We start from the raw sequence: 18,771 nt of genomic DNA, 5'->3' as shown, positions 1-18,771 counted from the left end.
AGTGCACAGTCACCATATTCTCTTCAAGTAATGACTCTCCCGAGGCGGTTTTCTTGCCAGCTTATACTGACGAGTTATTGCAGTCTCCTGCCCAACACGCTGGCATTGTGACACGGGCAGCCGTTTTCGGTGCCCTGCTCTTAATTGCGTGGTCCAAAATGCATCAGTTTCTCACTTGTACTAACCGCAAAATCCAATTTTATTGCATCGATATCTGTCTATCAACCTTTAGAAACCACAATGACAATCGAGAGTTAAAAAGTTTTTAGAAGCTTGTCCTTCTCTTTGGGCGGTGTTTTATACTGTAGCGGGTCTATTTCATTAAAAACCTTAACAGATAGGGGGGGGGGGGGGGTAGAGAAATCATCGTAATACACGGTAACCAGAGCTGTTAACATTGTTTGTATGGTGTATCAGATCATTCAATAATTAGATGAAAATTTGACCTACATGTAAACATGCAACATTTACTAGATAAAGTGAGGCTTGTCAGCAGATTGACATCCTCGCATGATCACAGCAGAGTGACGATCAGCGGTATAACCAGCAGAAGCGATTCACCCACAAGCCGAGCGCTGATGTCGACACAACTGCTGCCCTGACATTTCGTGTGATCTGAAGGGAAAACAAATGGCAAGGAGTCAGTAATAGACATTTTGATGGAAAACAACGAGAAGGTGAACACAAGGTGGAGAGGGTAATGGGAACTTACGGGAAACACCAAAAAGGTGAACACAGGGTGGGAAGAATAATGAGAACTGATGGGAAATACCGAGAAGGTAAACACAGTGAGGGAAAATAATGAAAACTAATGGGAAACAACGAGAAGGTCAGCACAAGGTTTGGATAATGATAATGAGATAATGAGAACTGGTGGGAAATGACGAAAAGGTGACAACAGGGTGGGGAGGATGATGAGAACTAATAGGAAACAAGGAGAAGGTGAACGCAGTAGGGGGGATAATGGGAACTGATGGGAAACAAAGGGAAGAATGCACAGAGTGGAGGAGGATAATGAGATCTTATGAGAAACAAGGAGAAGGTGAAAACAGGGCGGGGCGGATGATGAGAACTAATAGGAAACAAGGAGAAGGTGAACACAAGGCGGGGGAGGACAATGAGAACTGATGGGAAACAACGACAGGGTGATCACAGGGTTGGGGAGGATAATGAGGACTGATGGGAAGCAACGAGAACATGAACGCAGTTGAGGAATAATGAGGCATGACAGAAAGCCACGAGAAGGTGAATACAGGATGGAGAAGATAATGCGAACTGACAGAGACAATGAGAAACACTGGGGAATTAAAGAACGAGAGAAACATTCGAATCTATACGAAATGATATGAAAAATCTGAAACAATGAAGAATAATTACCTTGAGGCGGTGTGGCTGTGGGTCGTGTTACAATATTGTAACACCCGTCACCAACACATGTCGCTGATTCTGAACCACAAAAAAACCAATATCATCTCTTTAGTGCAGTTAAAACCACAGTATTATCTCTAAATGACATCTGCCCGCTAAGGTAAAGAGTAAACTTTAGGAGGTATCTGTGATAGATGTGACATGGTGGCTTAATTGCGCATCTTTTAAATATCACTGTAGGTATACCTGTTATTGTGATGTCGCTAGATAAAGGTGTGCCTGTCACTGTGATGTCGCCAGCTGAAGGCCTATCTGTTAATGTGACTTATTTATTTATTTGTTCGGTGTTTTACGCCGTACGCAGGAATATTTCACTTATAAGACGGCGGCTAGCATTATGGCGGGAGGAAACCGGGCACAGCCCGAGGAAAACCCACGACCATCCGCAGGTTGCTGGAAGACCCTGCTAATGTGATGTCGCTAGCTGTAGGCATACCTGTTAATGTGATGTCTCTAGCTGTAGGCGTACCTGTTATTGTGATGTCGCTAGATGCAGGTGTACCTGTTAATGTGATGTCTCTAAATGCAGGTGTACCTCTTATTGTGATGTCGCTAGCTGCACGCCTACCTGTTATCGTGATGTCGCTAGCTGTAGGCATACCTGTTAATGTGATGTTGCTAGATGCGGACATACCTGTTAATGTGACGTCACTACCTGTAGGCTACCTGTTATTGTGATGTCGCTGGCTGTGGACATACCTATTAATGTGATATCGCTAACTGCAGGCGTACGTGTTAATGTGATATCGTTTGATGCAGGTGTGCCTGTTATTGTTATGTCACTAGCTGTAGGCGTACCTGTTATTGTGATTGTTGCTGGCTGCGGACATACCTGTTAATGTGATATCGCTAGATGCATGTGTACCTGTTATTGTGATTTGGCTGTAGTCGTACCTGTTAATGTGATACCGCTGAAGACGGTCTGTCCACTGGACACTCCTTCACAGCGATACTCTCCCAGGTCACTACTTTTCACCTTCTGGATGCTCAAACTAAACCTGTTATAATTGAGCGGCCAAACAACTCCGTCCCCAAATGAATGCGTTATATGGTAGTTGTCGTCAGTCGTGGGCACAGGAACCTTGTTTGAACCTGACATTTTGTACCACGTCGGCACAACATCAGGGTAACCTAAATCAAGTCACATATATTAATAAGCATTGGGCGGCAACCATTCTGAACAAGCCCGATGATGCTGAAGATTATTCTCAGAGCAACATATCTTCATAGTCACATTCTCCTGCTTGACTAGTACATAGCACAATTATAATGTGCAAATTGACGCTTCCTTTTTTCCAAAAATACTGAATAAATTTGCCAGATACTGAAATTTGAAAATGAACTTACTTTTTAAACATATACCGTGGTCAATGTGTTGAGTGAGGTGATCTGAGGAAAACAACTTTCACCTGGAATAAAGAATCTGCCAGTCTCTTAAATTGACAGAAACTGTTTGACGATGCAGGTTACATCTGTGAGATTGAACTAATTACGTCTTAAGGCTATACTGGCACCAGATACGTCTTAAGGCTATCCTGGCGCCAGATACGTCTTAAGGCTATCCTGGAACCAGATACGTCTTAAGGCTATCCTGGAACCTTAAGGCTATCCTGGAACCAGATATGTCTTAAGGCTATCCTGGAACCTTAAGGCTATCCTGGAAACAGATACGTCTTAAGGCTATCCTCTAACCAGATATGTCTTAAGGTTATCCTGGAACCTTAAGGCTATCCTGGCACCAGATACGTGTTAAGGCTATCCTGGAACCAGATTTTAGGATTATCAGCATTATGTTTATATGCTACGCTGACCTTGAAAGATGCAGGACATTGTGGCGAGGTGACCAAGGGCCTGCTTCACCTCGATCTGTGATGGCCTTGAAGTGGGTGGGAAGGGAACCAACACCCTGAATATCTTCTTTGCTTGCGGGAAAAAATCATTGGATGCCTTACACTGGTACAGCCCACGTTCTTCCGTGGTAATTCTAGGAATAATCAAGTTCTGACCCTAGGAGGAAATGTACAGAGCAATGCATTTTATTTATTCATATCATATAAGTGAAATAATCTAAAGTGGGGGGTAAGGACCAATTAAAAAAATAAATCAAGAAAAAGAAAAGTAAAGTGATAAATTAATTAATTAATAAATCAATAAATTTGATAAATATACACACTCCTAAAACTAATGCCGGTCGTTGTGACGTGTCTATATTTCTATATTCTGCCATATTCCTCACAATTATTTATTAAAAAGCAGAAATGTTATATCCACAACTGTCCACAACAACTGTCCGCATCTGACCCTTGTAAATTCTAACAGTTTCCCCCCTTCCTAAAGTTTCACAAAATCTAATCACTACCATTTACCAAACTGTTCCCATCTTTGTTGTGTTACCTCATAGCTTAAATGTCCAGAAGGTAATTGGGCCCCGTCCAGACGGGTCCAGACGATCTGGGGGTCGGGGACTCCGTCTGCCAAGCATTCTAGGGAGACACTCTGGCCCGACTGACGGGTGACGTTCTGTGGGGTGTTGGTTGTTATTGTCGGGGGTACTGTGAACAGAGAGAAGGAATATTAAAAAAGGAAAGGCAACAATCTAACACTAGAACTAGGCGACACTCACTTAGGAGATGTTTGATAAGGATTAGACTTGGGAAAAGTGATGAAAGCCACAGCCTTTACCATCTGCAAAACACTGGTCTTGTGTAAACTAACACCCAAAGCCACAACCTGTACCACCTGCAGAATGCTGGTGACGTGTAAACTAACACACAACGTAACAGCCATTACCTCGTGCAGAATGCTGGTGACGTGTAAACTAACACTCAAAGCCACAACCATTACCACCTGCAGAACGCTGGTGACGTGTAAACTAACACTCAAAGCCACAACCAATACCACCTGCAGAATGCTGGTAACGTGTAAACTAACACCAAAAGCCACAGCCATTACCACCTGCAGAATGCTGGTGACGTGTAAACTAACACCAAAAGCCACAGCCATTACCACCTGCAGAATGTTGGTGACGTGTAAACTACCACCCAAAGCCACAGCCGTCACCACCTGCCTATTGCTGGAGTCGTGTAAACTAACACTCAAAGCCACAGCCATTACCACCTGCAGAATGCTGGTGACGTGTAAATTAATACCCAAAGCCACAGCCATTGAAACCTGCAGAATGCTGGTGACGTGTAAATTAACACCCAAAGCCACAGCCATTGAAACCTGCAGAATGCTGGTGACGTGTAAATTAACACCAAAAACCAAAGCCATAACCACTTGCCGTGTGTCCCAGTAGTGTAAAAACATATTTATAACGACTGCTGCCTTACCCCTTATTTCCAGTCGTGATATCTGAGTTGGGTATCGTGTCTGAGATGGATATTTCCAGAGGTCCTGTCTGAGATCCGTATCAGCCTGACTTGTGAGTACACATAGTGACTGCTGACTTACCATCTATTTCCAGACGTCCTGTCTGAGAAGGATATCATGTCTGACTTCTCGGTACACATAACGACTGTTACCATACCCTCTATTTCAAGCCGTGTTGTCTAAGGAAGGTACCAGCCTCACTTGTGGGTACACATAATGACTTACTCCCTATTTCCAGCCATCCGAGAGGGGTAGGGTGTCTGACTTGTGAGTATATATAATGAGTATTACCTTACCTATTTCAAACCGTCTTTTCTGAGAAGGGTATCATGCCTGACTTGTGGCTACACATAATAACTGCTGCCTTACCCCCCATTTCAAACCGTCTTTTCTGAGAAGGGTAACATGCCTTACTTGTAGGTACACATAATAACTGATGCCTTACCCCCTATTTGCAGCCGTCCTGTCTGAGAAGGGTAGGGTGTTCGGCTTGTTTGTACATAACACTGATATTCGCCGTCATCTTGCATGGTCAGATGGTTGACTGTCAACACGAACTGGACACCTGTTAACGTGTTTTGTGTCGATATTTTGTATTTATGTTGTTCTCCTTCGATGGGATTCGAAGTTATTACTCTCCCGTCGGATGTTAAATCGGTGTTAGTCTTTTTTCTTTTCCATTTTACCTGAAAGACGTAATCAAATGGTAGTCTGATAAAGCACAGTCAAAAGTCTAAAGCATAGTAAAAAAATATCCATATACTGAAACAGTCTATTCCCTTTTGTGTCGGATATTTAGAAACTCTTGGCGTTAGTTGATTGATTTGAGTTTGTTTACTCATTTAATATACATTTTATAGCATATATGGCAGTACAAACATTTATACAGATGGGAATAAAGCCCCATGGAGACAGGTGTATTATAAGCATGTCTGTTACATAACAAAAAAGCGCAAATTATTGGTTTGACTGCAAAGTTCATTTTAACATTAAATAGATACTTACATTTCCGGCATTACAAAGCCGTCTCTTATAGCAACTGGATAAATGCATGAACAGCTTTGGGTTTAACGTCGTACTTAACATTTTTCAGTCATATGACGACGAGGAGTCATTAGGTTTTAGGACATTGTAAATCTGTCTATTACAGCGGCTGGATAAATGTAGGAAAAAGTATAATAGTTAAACATACGGACACACATCTTTCCTGGAGGATTTTAACAAACTGTTATACCACATAACCCGCAGAAAGTATACATAGTTCTGTGTATCATATCCAGAGAGATTATCTAGAGAATGTGAACAGTTGTGCTTACCTGTTTGCTTCCTTTGTTCGCCACAAGACACGTTAAGTTAGCGCTTTGGCTCACGCGACCCTTGACCGTTCCTATGTTGTTGATAATTCGAGGTCCACCCGAAACTCCTGAAATAGATTAGGTATAAGCAGCAGTGATGACACATTGTCTCTTTGATTGTGATCTATTTTTATCTGTTTATGTGCTTTACGCCTACTCAAGAATATTTTACTAATACGACGACCGCCAGAAGTATGGTAGAGGGAAACCGAGCAGGGCCCGGGTGAAATCCATGACCATCTCTATGTTGCTGGTAGACCTTCCCACGAGGATCTAAAAGTGATGTATTGTCATTCCCAGGGAAGCACAAAAAGAAGAGTACGATTTCCGGCAACGTTGAATAAGTGAGATGTGGTGTAGATAGAAAATACACGTCTTTTATAGTACTACAGTATTTAGAAGTTTTGGAACTGGAATATTTTCGCATTAAACTCGACTCTGTACACTCAACAATTTTCTAAACAGAGCAGAGATGTTATGTTGCCTTTCCCTATTTCCACTCACCATGTAATGAGATAGTGCCATTTTTCTTAACAGTATGCTGAACTCCGCCTTCTAACTTTACCAAAGAGCACTGGTACAGTCCAGCATCAGACACCTGCAGCCTGTTGATGGTGAGACGGTAAGTCAGGGATAGGTCGTCGTTCGGTGTTCTGTCCACTTCATACTTAGTCTTATTATTAGGGAAAAGTCCTTCCACAGGATTGGTCGCCTCGATGGATTCTTCTATTGATAACAGCAGGAACTGGTTGTTCAACAACTGGCTCCAGTGGAGCTAAAACAAAGGATATACGACGCATTCACAAGCTTAAACATCGTCTTTTTTTACATAGAATAAACTTACGTTGGACGATAACTGATTTACGTTCACTGGCAAAAGAACAAAGAATACTGATTGTACATGTTCACACTGTGTAGGTATTGGTTATTATGACTGTTAGTTTTCTCTCTGTTTGTGTACTGGTCCTTGTACGTGTCAGTTTTCTCTTTGTTTGTGTATTGGTCATTATGAGTGTCAGTTTTCTCTGTTTGTGTATTGGTCATTATACGTTTTAGCTTTCTCTCTGTGTTTGTATTGGTCATTATAAGTGTTAGTTTTATCTCTGTTTGTGTATTGGTCATTATGACTGTTAGTTTTCTCTTCGTTTGTGTAGTAGTCATTACGTATGTCAGTTTTCTCTCTGTTTGTGTACTGGTCATTGTACGTGTCAGTTTTCTCTCTGTTTGTGTATTGGTCATTATGAGCGTTAGTTTTCTCTCTGTTTGTGTATTGGTCATTATGAGTGTTAGTCTTCTCTCTGTTTGTGTATTGGTCATTATGAGTGTTAGTTTTCTCTCTGTTTGTGTATTGGTCATTATGAGTGTTAGTCTTCTCTCTGTTTGTGTATTGGTCATTATGAGTGTCAGTTTTCTCTCTGTTTGTGTATTGGTCATTATGAGTGTTAATCTTCTCTCTGTTTGTGTATTGGTCATTATGAGCGTTAGTTTTCTCTCTGTTTGTGTATTGGTCATTATGAGTGTTAATCTTCTCTCTGTTTGTGTATTGGTCATTATGAGTGTCAGTCTTCTCTCTGTTTGTGTATTGGTCATTATGAGTGTTAGTTTTCTCTCTGTTTGTGTATTGGTCTTTATGAGTGTTAGTTTTATCTCTGTTTGTGTATTGGTCTTTATGAGTGTTAGTTTTCTCTCTATTTGTGTATTGGTCATTATGAGTGTCAGTTTTCTCTCTGTTTGTGTATTGGTCATTATAAGTTTTAGCTTTCTCTCTGTGTTTGTTTTGGTCATTATGAGTGTTAGTTTTTTCTCTGTCTGTGTATTGGTGATTATGAGTGCCAGTTTTCTCTCTGTTTGTGTATTGGTCATTGTGAGTGGCAGTTTTCTCTCTGTTTGTGTATTGGTCATTGTGAGTGGCAGTTTTCTCTCTGTTTGTGTATTGGTCATTGTGAGTGGCAGTTTTCTCTCTGTTGGTATACTGGTGAATCTGTATTGCAGTGTACAGCTACGATCTTGTGTCTCATGCAATACCTTGTAGGAACCCTTCTGGCGGACAGTGCAGTCTAAGTTGGCTGTTTCTCCTAAATTTAATGTCGGCGACGCAATATTGTTGACGATTTCTTGCCCTGGAAACAGTTCACAAAAGAGCAATGCTTAGTGTTCTGCGACTTCGACAAAGACAAGTTGACAACACCGTGTAGTTAAAACTCAAGCCACATTAATGGACTACAGGCATGTATCCACCGGTTACAGTTTAAATGATTTATCTCATTATTTACTAGATTAGTACTCAGGAATGTTTCAGCTGTACGACGGCGTCCAGCATTACGGTGGAAAGAAATCGAATTCAAAGGAAACCCATCATAGTTTGCGATCCCACGTACGTCCAAGTTAAATCCTTCCGTGTTCAAAATCGCCTGCCCTTATTTAAGTCATTAAGGTGTATGAGGATGCTAGTTTACTGACATAGCCTCGTTCCCATTAAAGTATGACGTTTACACTGGATCTCCATATACAACAGATATGTACATGTGCATGGTAGGCGGGACATTTGCATTTCATTTTCTCAACTGTTTGCACTGCATTGTAACAATTCCCCGGACTAAAACTAGAGGAAAAAAGCGTATTAATCGCTGTTTGCATAGATTTGGACTACCAGCATTTCTTACAGAAAAACAACTACAAAATTTATCACCATGTAGATGTAGATATTAACATTGTTATTAAGCGTAGGTCTTATTTATTCATGTGTCATTGTTAACCTAGAATATTTCACTTTACATTTCATCTTATTTGGAGTCAACTATAATACAGTACCGGTATAATGAAATGGTGATTATTATGATGTACCAGTTAGATGTGTATACTTCAGTTCTCGTCGTTTTCTATGCTACACAAATGGCTCAGCAATCAGGCTCAGTGGGTCAGACTGTATGAGCTCTGAGTAGTCGATATGTAAATACAGCGCTCAAGTAGGGCGTTCTCAAAAGCCTCTGCCGTACATCTACACGCATATCCGTAAGGTGAGAGTATCGCCGATAACGGTCATGGTCCTGTGTATAGATCTATATGTCTGTAGAAACACACTCTGATTACTTAAAGTTGGATATAGCTGAGACCGGTTGCTGGGTTCAGAGACAGTACCGGGTTTCACTGAGAAACAATACCTGTCTAACATACCTGACCGTGGTTGACCTAATTCTCTACTCAGTGAGGTAAAAATGGCTGCCGTGTTTAAACAATTTTGATTAGTAGTCCCCTTCTCTCGTACACACTCAAAACTCAAAACACTCCCCCGAACATATTTCCTATGAAGTGTTGTGTTTTTCGTCCTCACCCATATCACACTACCTATATCGTAAACCTTACACCTGGTCAATGGCTACCATTCAAATGTTAACACCGACTCATACTGTCCTTTTCTTACCCGCACTCAGTGTTAAGGTCAGCAGTAGTCCAGCTAACATCACCCCTGTAGCTGGCAAGGTAGCTCTACTTGTCCTCATCTTCTCGTCGATAACTCAGGTAATTCGGATGACAGATGTGACAGATATACCTGGCAGCAAAGCCTCTGTAATAAACAGGTGTAATATTGTTTAATGCGTACAGGATATTTCGTAACGCGCATGCGCCTAACACACACAAATAGGGGCAGTGTCGTCAATACTCGTCATCAGCGGGCTTAGCTGTGAGTCATCTTAACCATGGGTGGATGGGGAGCGGTGTGAATGATTGCGTTCTTCCACAAGCGCCATCCGCTTTGACGCAATCAGCGCCAGAGGTGAGCGCCGCATTGGCTCTTAACAATCCCTAAAAGTCTGTGCACAAAATGAACACAGATGACCCATATGCAGGTGTGGCTTGTAGCCTCGCAGGTGTATGTGTTTTGATAGGAAACCTAGTGACACCTCACTGGAGCAATATGCATGCACGTCCACCTCACACAATATATAGAGAAATATGAGTTTGGTTAAGGCTGTAGTTACAGGTTTACTAACCTATACCAGGGGCGTAGGAAGCAAATGAAAAAAGTGGGGGGTGAGGGGGTGTGTGGGAGGGGAGCGGGGGTGTATTATCCCAACCAATGAAGCGAGAGTCCCGGGCCCGTCAACGCTGTTTGCGCATTTGAACGTGTTTAAAGAGACCAAAATATTCGTCCTCAACGTTGTGATGAAGAAGGGCCATACTCCACATTTTGCCACAAATTTAGTTTTTGGTTCTCTCCCATACATGCATATATTTACTTTCCTCCGAATTACCGACGCGCTTTGTGAGCTGTGAAATATTTGCTCAAATAGCGCATGCGGAAACTGAACAGTGTTTATTATACATTGACCAGAGTAATTAGACCTGTAGGCAGCGAGGTGACGAGGTGATGGAGTCGAAGATAGGCACGCAAGATAGACCATCCCAGTCAATTATAGATGAGGATCCAGGGGCTGCCCAGAAGCTCTGAGATTCCAGACATCCGGAGACATGTTTTAAATGCCTTTTCGACCAAATATAAACAGATGTACGGATCCTTTAGCTTGAAAATGTTGAAAATTTGTGCGTTAGGATGGAGTCTGAAAAGGGGAGCTATAAGCATCCACAAAATCGCAAAAGGGAATTCATATCTAGCATTATAATATAAACCTAGGTAAACTCGATATTTATATTCTTACCTTAGTGAACAAAGCAATGAACATTAACTGTGGTGTGTTTTTTATGTGGTTGGGTCGAAAAGTGGGGTGGCCAGAAATCTGTTTATTTTAAATTTTGAAAGTGAGAAATAGCTTTGTGGAATCAACGTCAGGGCTGCGTGGAAGAGTTCTACAAAGCGTTGTTTGACGCGAGTCAGTATATATGATGACTATAATTATTCATATTTTATGGCCCAATTAGCAGTTCAAACTAAGATAGATTTGTCTTAGGATAACACTTTAGTCTCTTTGTGCCAAAAGGTAGGCAATTAAATCAAAGTAAATTTCAAATTTTAACTTATGTCAGACATTTTTTTTAGAATCTGCTCTGATCGGTCATTCATTCAGACACAAGGCCCTAAATCGATGCTTGTGACTTACATATATGTGTTTGGATGTCACCACGGGTACGCCAATATATTACTTTTCGAGGTCGCACATCACAGAAATGTCGATGTTTTAGTTTTAAAAGACTTACAGCTATGGTAACGGTTAGCTTCCTCCATCTATCGGGGTGATGTCTGCACATGTATGTATAAAGTAGTACCAGGGTTTTCACTATATTCCTCCCTTGTTCCCCACGACTTAATGAAATCCTGACAAAATGGCGTCAAAATATTTAGATCCTAAATGTACAACAAAACCTGTCTGATTAGAAGTCATGGTTCAGCAGCATGACACTGGATACTTGATATTCTAACACGCCGACACGCCTGATATACTACGACCTGCTTAATTAAAAGACGATAAACACACAAACAAAACTAAAAAAATGTCCACGTCACAATGCCTTTGTATATCTTGGCCTTTATGCAGTAGTGATGTACAGCTAATACACAAGGTTACAGAAGCAGCTAATACACAAAGTTAAAGGAGTCCTCCTGAATAGCAAATGTGTATCCATGTACAACTGACAGGGTTTCATTGAACAGGCCCATCAATCAGTTACTAATATACATACAGCCTCATTGTGGAGATTCTTCCTTTAAAAAAAATCAAACAAGAAAGTCTTTAAAATGTTGAACATGTAAGCATATGTACATAATGACAAGGTGTGTTATTCATTAGATGTAAGACAACTGCTCCGTGTATGATGACTATACACACTGTGGCAATGATATGTAAGACAACTGCTCCGTGTAGGACGACTATTAACACTGTGGCAATGGTACGTAAGACAACTGCTCCGTGTAGGGCGACCATAGACACTGTGGCAATTGCATGTAAAACAACTGCTCCCTGTAGGACGACTATACATACTGTGGCAATGGTATGTAAGGCACGTGCTCCGTGTAGGGCGACTATACACACTGTGGCAATGGCATTTAAGATAACTGTTCCGTGTAGGGCGACTATACACACTGTGGCAATGGTGTGTAAGACAACTGTTCCGTGTAGGGCGACTATACACACTGTGGCAATGGTATGTAAGACAACTGTTCCGTGTAGGGCGACTATACACACTGTGGTAATGGTATGTAAAACAACTGTTCCGTGTAGGGGGACTATACCCTCTGTGGCAATGTTATATAAGACAGGTGCTCCGTGTAGGGCGACTCTACTCACTGTGGCAATGTTATGTAAGACAGGTGTTCCGTGTAGGGCGACCATACACACTGTGGGAATGGTACGGTTAATCGAGAAGGAACGATGGTTTTCACCATGAATTAACATGGGCAATATTGCACGTTATTTTTGAATTGAACACAAAACACAAATCAACCCCGAACTGTATGCCGTTTCACGGCTCCCGCGCAGTCTTCACAACCAGCTTTTTGGCTTCTGTTTCAGTATAGATCAGTTTCACATATATGCTTTGAGTTAGACAAATTCTAATTCTATTTCTTGGCAAAAATTACGAAAAGACACTTTAAACAATATACTCTTGAATATTTATTTATTTGATTGGATAAACCCACGACCATCCGCAGGTTGCCGACAGACCTTTTCACGTATGGCCGGAGAGAAAGCTGGCATGAGCTGGACTTGAACTCACTGTGATCGCATTAGTGAGAGTCTCCTGGGTCTACTCTTAAATATTGCAAAATGAAAGTAGCATGGGGTCGCTCATGTGACTAGTTGACATACTACATGGCAATTGCAACAAGTAATTAAGAAACATTACGTTCTCGTTTGCTTACAGATGCGGGTCTTACATCAAAACAATGTGATAATAGTACAACAGTACATCATTCCCATACATTTCCAGTATGGCAGCTAAGTAGGTGAACGGTGCACAAAAGTTATACAAGCCCAAAGGGTTTGGTAATAATAAGGTGTAAGTAAATAACAACTTTGATCTACAGTTTGCAGAAAAAATAAATAAAAAAAAACAAATTGTGAAAATCTAGAACTGCATGCAGTTTTACGGCTTCCAAGCAACCTTCAATAATGGTTTTCAACTTCTGTTTCAGTACAACGCACTTTGCGACATGGCAATGTTGTAATAGTCGATCAGCAACACAAGGATGAGTTTTTCACAGTGGATTTATGCGTCGAAACAGACATTCGTGTATCGGCTGTCAACCAATGTGGACGTTCTGAGTAAATAATCGCACGGCAAAATGCCCCGTTTAAAGTAAACGAAAGTTAAAATGTGAGGTAAGGTTCGTCATATAGACAACTGAAAACTATGAGTAAAAATATTTTCATTTATTTTTCAGATTTTTATAAGAGCGTTGAAAGGCATTCAGACATATGAATACTTTGGTGGGCTTTATAAGCCATACTGAATCTAGGAACTCTGACGTCACATCACCTTTTTTTCCCTGATATTCACCAGTAGGAAGGGATTTTTGGGAGCATTATTTTAGTAATCGTATATTCATAGGTGAAAAGAGTTATTCCAAAATTCAGCGACGTGATTAGAGTTAGAAAAACTTCCTGTGACATCAGGTTTCTAAACTCTGATTGTATAGGCCATAAAGCCCACCTTAGAATCCAAATGTTTAAACGCCTTTAATTCTTTTCACAACAATCTAAACACCATGATGGAAAAATGCAAAGTATATGTTCTAGGCGAATGGGTGAAATCAGTATTCAAATTGTGTACCATGCTAGAATATAAACTGTCGATCCGTACATTCAAGAAGATCTTTAAAGGTTTTGCTTGAAATCCAGTTTGACCGTCAAACAAAGTGGCCTAGAACAACAAATTTTAAAACTGCAAAACATAACATTTGCAAGAATTTTGCTGACAAATTTCAAATAGCTGTCATGTACAGTTCTCTAGCAAAACGACAAAAAGCACTGTCCCCAAAGATTTTCTTAATCGTCCGAGCGAGCACAATAGGGTTCCAGTTTTCATACTGGAAGCCTAATCAATCATGGAAAACTATTTATGAGGGAAGGTCTGTGCTGTACATCAAGCAGGGATAATATCAACTCGGTGGCCAGCCTCTTCACTTTAATGATGAGGACGTGATGTGAAAAGGAATAAATCGATGTCTATGGCGATTTAAGCTCTATCGCAGACCGCAACATTAAGCTTAATCTCTCATCAGGTTGAGACGAGAAAAGGCTACGGGGTAAGGAAGAGGGTGGAAACAGACCTATACGCCCTAAGGTAGAGGGTGGAAAGGGACCTATACGGCCTAAGGTAGGGGGTGGAAACGGAACTATACGGCCTAAGAAAGAGGGTGGAAACGAACCTATACGGCCTAAGGAAGAGGGTGGGAACGGACCTGTACGGCCAAAGGAAGAGGGTGGAAACGGGCCTATACGGCCTAAGGAAGAGGGTGGAAACGGACCTATACAGCCTAGGGTAGAGGGTGAAAAGGGACCTATACGGCCTAAGGAAGAGGGTGGAAACGGACCTATACGGCCTAAGGAAGAGGGTGGAAACGGACCTATACGCCATGTTAGAGCGACTGGAAACACGAGGCGATGGGATGCGCCATATTAAGCAACGGGAAACACCATGTCGCCTTACTCTTACCTCACGCACGTATGTGGTTCAGGTGACGTAAGCGGAAACAGGGTTATACTGGGATTATAGAGATAACTCGCGCCTGATTGATTACAAATTGATAACATGGCAGGGCTTTGATTTTCTCGGTGTATTTCACATTGCTTACTTTAAACTGCGACATCTCGTGTACGTAACATCAGGAAGACAAAGAGTTATGCCTTTGAAACTTCATGTGGGATATGTTATACACGCGTATGCATTTAGGCCGGGATTGTGTTTTCTTTTAATATGGTTTGAGGGGGTGGATATATAACCCTCATGTTGATGGTTTCTGCTGCCTTTTAAAGGAAGAATAAAGACGCCTGTATGCATAATCCAATATGCGAACGGCTTTACCACAAATTGACGAAATAATGTAAAGATATTTTGATCTTGCAAGCACTAGCCATTGTTTTATTTAGGAAAGGTTCCTGTAAAAATATACATACAGGTGTCAGTATTGCTTTCGTTAAATTTTAACCAAGTTTAACCAACTTGCGTGCAAGCAACAGAACGCAGTGGCAGCGGTAGCAATAACAGACACTTATAAAATGGCCTTCTTATCTACATGTATAAATACCATTAACAATAGTAAGTATTCATGGCTTAAAACATGTGGGGTAGCGTGGAGCATACTTTATCTTGTACAATAAATTAACTGATCTACAAAATCACGTCTGTGATAAGGACTAAGGGCTCCAGGTCTACCTCACCAGTCACCTATGTTGGTATTGACCTCACCAGTCACCTATGTTGGTATTGTATGAGGATGTTAGAATGAGACATTCTCAAAAGGGTTAGGCGGTCCGCCTCTACATCCAGAGACCCGGGATCAAACCCTCCTCGAGCCATACCAAAGACTTTAAAAATGCTACTTATTACTGCCTCGCTTTGCGCTGAGCACTGAGAGGTTAGAACAAGGAAACAGGACTGGTCGTCTCGGTGTGAGTATAATGTGACTGAGTGGGTTGTCATATCTGTCATCTTCAGGGGCGGCAGCACATTGGCAGCATGGACTCGCCCTGCCACAAAAAGACACAGTATATGTATACACACCTAATGACTTCTCGAAGACATAGGACTGAAAAATTGCCAAGTACGCCGTTAAACCCCAAGCAGTCATTCATTCATCCACATAACAACGTGTACTTATGATCTGTTATGGAAAGATAGCATTAAGACACAAAGAAGCGGATCAACATGGTGTTTCGTGTCGATGATGTAGCACATGTGTTCTCCCTCCAGGCTCAGGCTGATGAGGGTACTGAGGGCGGTGTTCAGCTCCTGCGGGGTCTCTGCCTCCTCCAAAAACATCTCGATAGACTGGCAAAATATGAGAAGTTTCTAGTAAAGTGACTGTAAATTTTGCCCCACACTTAGATATCACTGTCATCCAGGGTAACTCTCAGAATCCCAAAGCTGTGAAGTCTCCAGGACCAGAGAAGAAGGTAGTTAAATACCGCAAAACTGATGAGGAAATAGCAGCTGTGATAGATGTGTCAGAGTTCTGCTACCAGAATGTCCTGTGAGTACCCTCTTTCATGTTTTCAGTGTTTCAGAAAAATGAGAGAAACAGATGCCCTATAATTCAGAATTTTACTGCAGAGTGTATTGTGAATTGGAGGGCGTGCATCAACAGCAGCAGGGCTTTATTTAAGGAGAAGGTACCACCAAAACAGGAACATGTATGCCATCAGGAGACTCCGAAATAATCTCGACAGCAGATACATGGTGCTTTCAACATTCCTGCAGTGGAATATCACGTTCATTTTAGCCATTAACTTCTCGGTGACTATGTTTCTTGTTATGTTGAATGCGTGCATGGTCACCATGGTTAAGCTGCAAACTGTCGATCATTAATTATGCAGAATTTGAGTTCCAGATAGAGTTAGTTACTCATATAAAATGAAGTCGACTGAGCATGCTCAACATACATGTAATCATAACAATTACATGTATATTACAATACAGGGGAGGGGCCTCCGTGGTTCAGTTGGTTAGCGCGCTAGCGCAGCGTAATGACCCAGGAAAGCCTCTCACCAATGCGGTCGCTGTGAGTTCAAATCCACCTCATGTGCACCTCATGCTGGCCTCCGGTCGTAAGTGGGAAGGTCTATCAGCAACCAGTGGATGGTCGTGGGTTTCCCTCGGGCTCTGCCCGGTTTCCTCCCACCTTAATGTTGGTGGCCGTCGTATAAGTGAAATATTCTTGAGTACGGCGTAAACCACCAATCATTTATTTATTTATTTATTTATTTGATTGGTGTTTTACGCCGCACTCAAGAATATTTCACTTATACGACGGCGAGAGGTTCCTGGGTCATTACGCTGCGCTAGCGCGCTAACCAACTGAGCCACGGAGGCACTAAACCACCAATCAAATAAATAAATACATAAATCAATACAGAGGAGGGCAGTTGTCTTTGCGTTACTACTGAGGCGGAAAATGACGTTAGCTTTTGAAATTATGGACGTCTTTCTGCGATGTAGCTCAAGCTATATGTATCTGGAGAGTTATGCAAGAGTTTGTGAATGTTTCACTTCGAGCAAATAGATTTAGCCCTTTGTCTGTAACATTTAGAGCAAATAGATTACGCCCTTTGTCTGTAACATTAGAAGCAAATAGATTTGGCCCTTTATCTAACATTTAGAGCAAATAGATTAAGCCTTTTGTCTGTAACATTTGAAGCAAACAGATTAAGCCCTTTGTCTGTAACATTTGGAGCAAATGGATTAAGCCTTTTGTCTGTAACATTTGGAGCAACTAGATTAAGCCTTTTGTCTGCAACATTTAATATGATTTAATCATGACTGATCAAGCGTTTGTTTTTATAACGTGGAATGGTAATCAAGAATAATCCATCTACTAATGAAGTGACGTCACTGAGGAGCTAGTTACGTTACAAGTAAATAAAATTAATTTTACTAAAACTCTAAGACAAAAGACCACTAACCGCAGAAACACACAGCCATTCGTGTCATTCTGAACAAAATTAATTCATATCCAGAATGTCAAACGTTACCTATGTTTACTTTACAATGTCGCATGATGCACGAATCCTACAAATTCAGCGACGTAAAACACTAATAAGAAAAGAAAGAGACATAACTCATATATTCACAATGGAGCAGTTGAAGCGTTCTGGGCCCATAAACCACACATCTGTGAATCGAAATCTCAACTAGATAAAGGATTTGCACAAGTTTGCTGTAAATCAATACATAAGGTAAAATAGTTTACATCATATTAGAGCGATGAGCTGGTTTTCTATACGATTTATTTAATGTCACAACGACCAGAAAGTGTTGTGCGGGGAATAAAACCTGGCATTGCTCTATCTCCAATGGAGAAACCACCATGATGAGATTGGGGAAACAAGATAAGAGAGGCTGTAAGGACCAGCAGAAATACAGTATACAAATACATTTTAATTCAGCGGTCTGCAAAGTTTGCAAACTAAGTGAATGCGATTTCTTCTGATGCTTAGGTCCTACATCAATTTTATGTTTTCTTTCCCGCCAATCTTTTGCTCGATAAAAAAAAAAGAATTATTTGGCAAAACAGAATAACCAACAGCCTAAACTATAAACTACCAGTATCTGATGCAATGTTCCACATGCAGGATTTGGCTGTATTCTAGCCATTTTCTCTTGTCAAAATCATTGCGTGTAGCGGACAGGTCACACAGGTACATGCATTCTAAAATGAATACGCCTTTAATGGAGAGATCACAATCGGAATTTTAAGAGAAGAAAGAAATTTATGGGAAATTTTCGGACATGCCTTGCGTATGTCATTATCATGTATGTACAGCTCTAACATATGTTATGTAAATAAGCGCGGGCCTGTAGGTGGACCCAGATGCATGTAACATTCGGGTCTCATCGTATTGTCATATGCACTTTCTCCTGATTTTCTGCTTCCGGTATCTGGCTTCGTATTGCGGGGAATAAAACCTGGCATTGCTCTATCGCCAATCGAGAAACCGCC

The 18,771-nt window shown here is 41.3% G+C and overlaps 1 protein-coding gene across 1 annotated transcript; it reads right to left on the bottom strand.

Annotated features, from left to right (window-relative positions):
• Window positions 1-362: 362 nt before the first annotated feature.
• Window positions 363-9,760, bottom strand: LOC135482064 (lachesin-like). Its single transcript, XM_064761897.1, has 10 exons — window positions 9,577-9,760; window positions 8,181-8,275; window positions 6,660-6,930; window positions 6,117-6,223; window positions 5,246-5,486; window positions 3,823-3,980; window positions 3,240-3,435; window positions 2,323-2,559; window positions 1,378-1,446; window positions 363-615 (listed from the first exon to the last, which is right to left on the bottom strand). Exons 1-10 carry the CDS (start codon window positions 9,653-9,655, stop codon window positions 515-517), a joined length of 1,554 nt encoding a protein of 517 aa, XP_064617967.1. The 5' UTR covers window positions 9,656-9,760; the 3' UTR covers window positions 363-514.
• Between the last annotated feature and the right edge of the window lie 9,011 nt (window positions 9,761-18,771).

The sequence above is a fragment of the Liolophura sinensis genome, chromosome 1, assembly GCF_032854445.1.
Source record: "Liolophura sinensis isolate JHLJ2023 chromosome 1, CUHK_Ljap_v2, whole genome shotgun sequence".
NCBI classification, from domain to species: domain Eukaryota; kingdom Metazoa; phylum Mollusca; class Polyplacophora; order Chitonida; family Chitonidae; genus Liolophura; species Liolophura sinensis.
The sequence above is the reverse complement of the archived record's forward strand: the minus strand, read 5'-3'. Positions and strand labels throughout refer to the sequence as shown.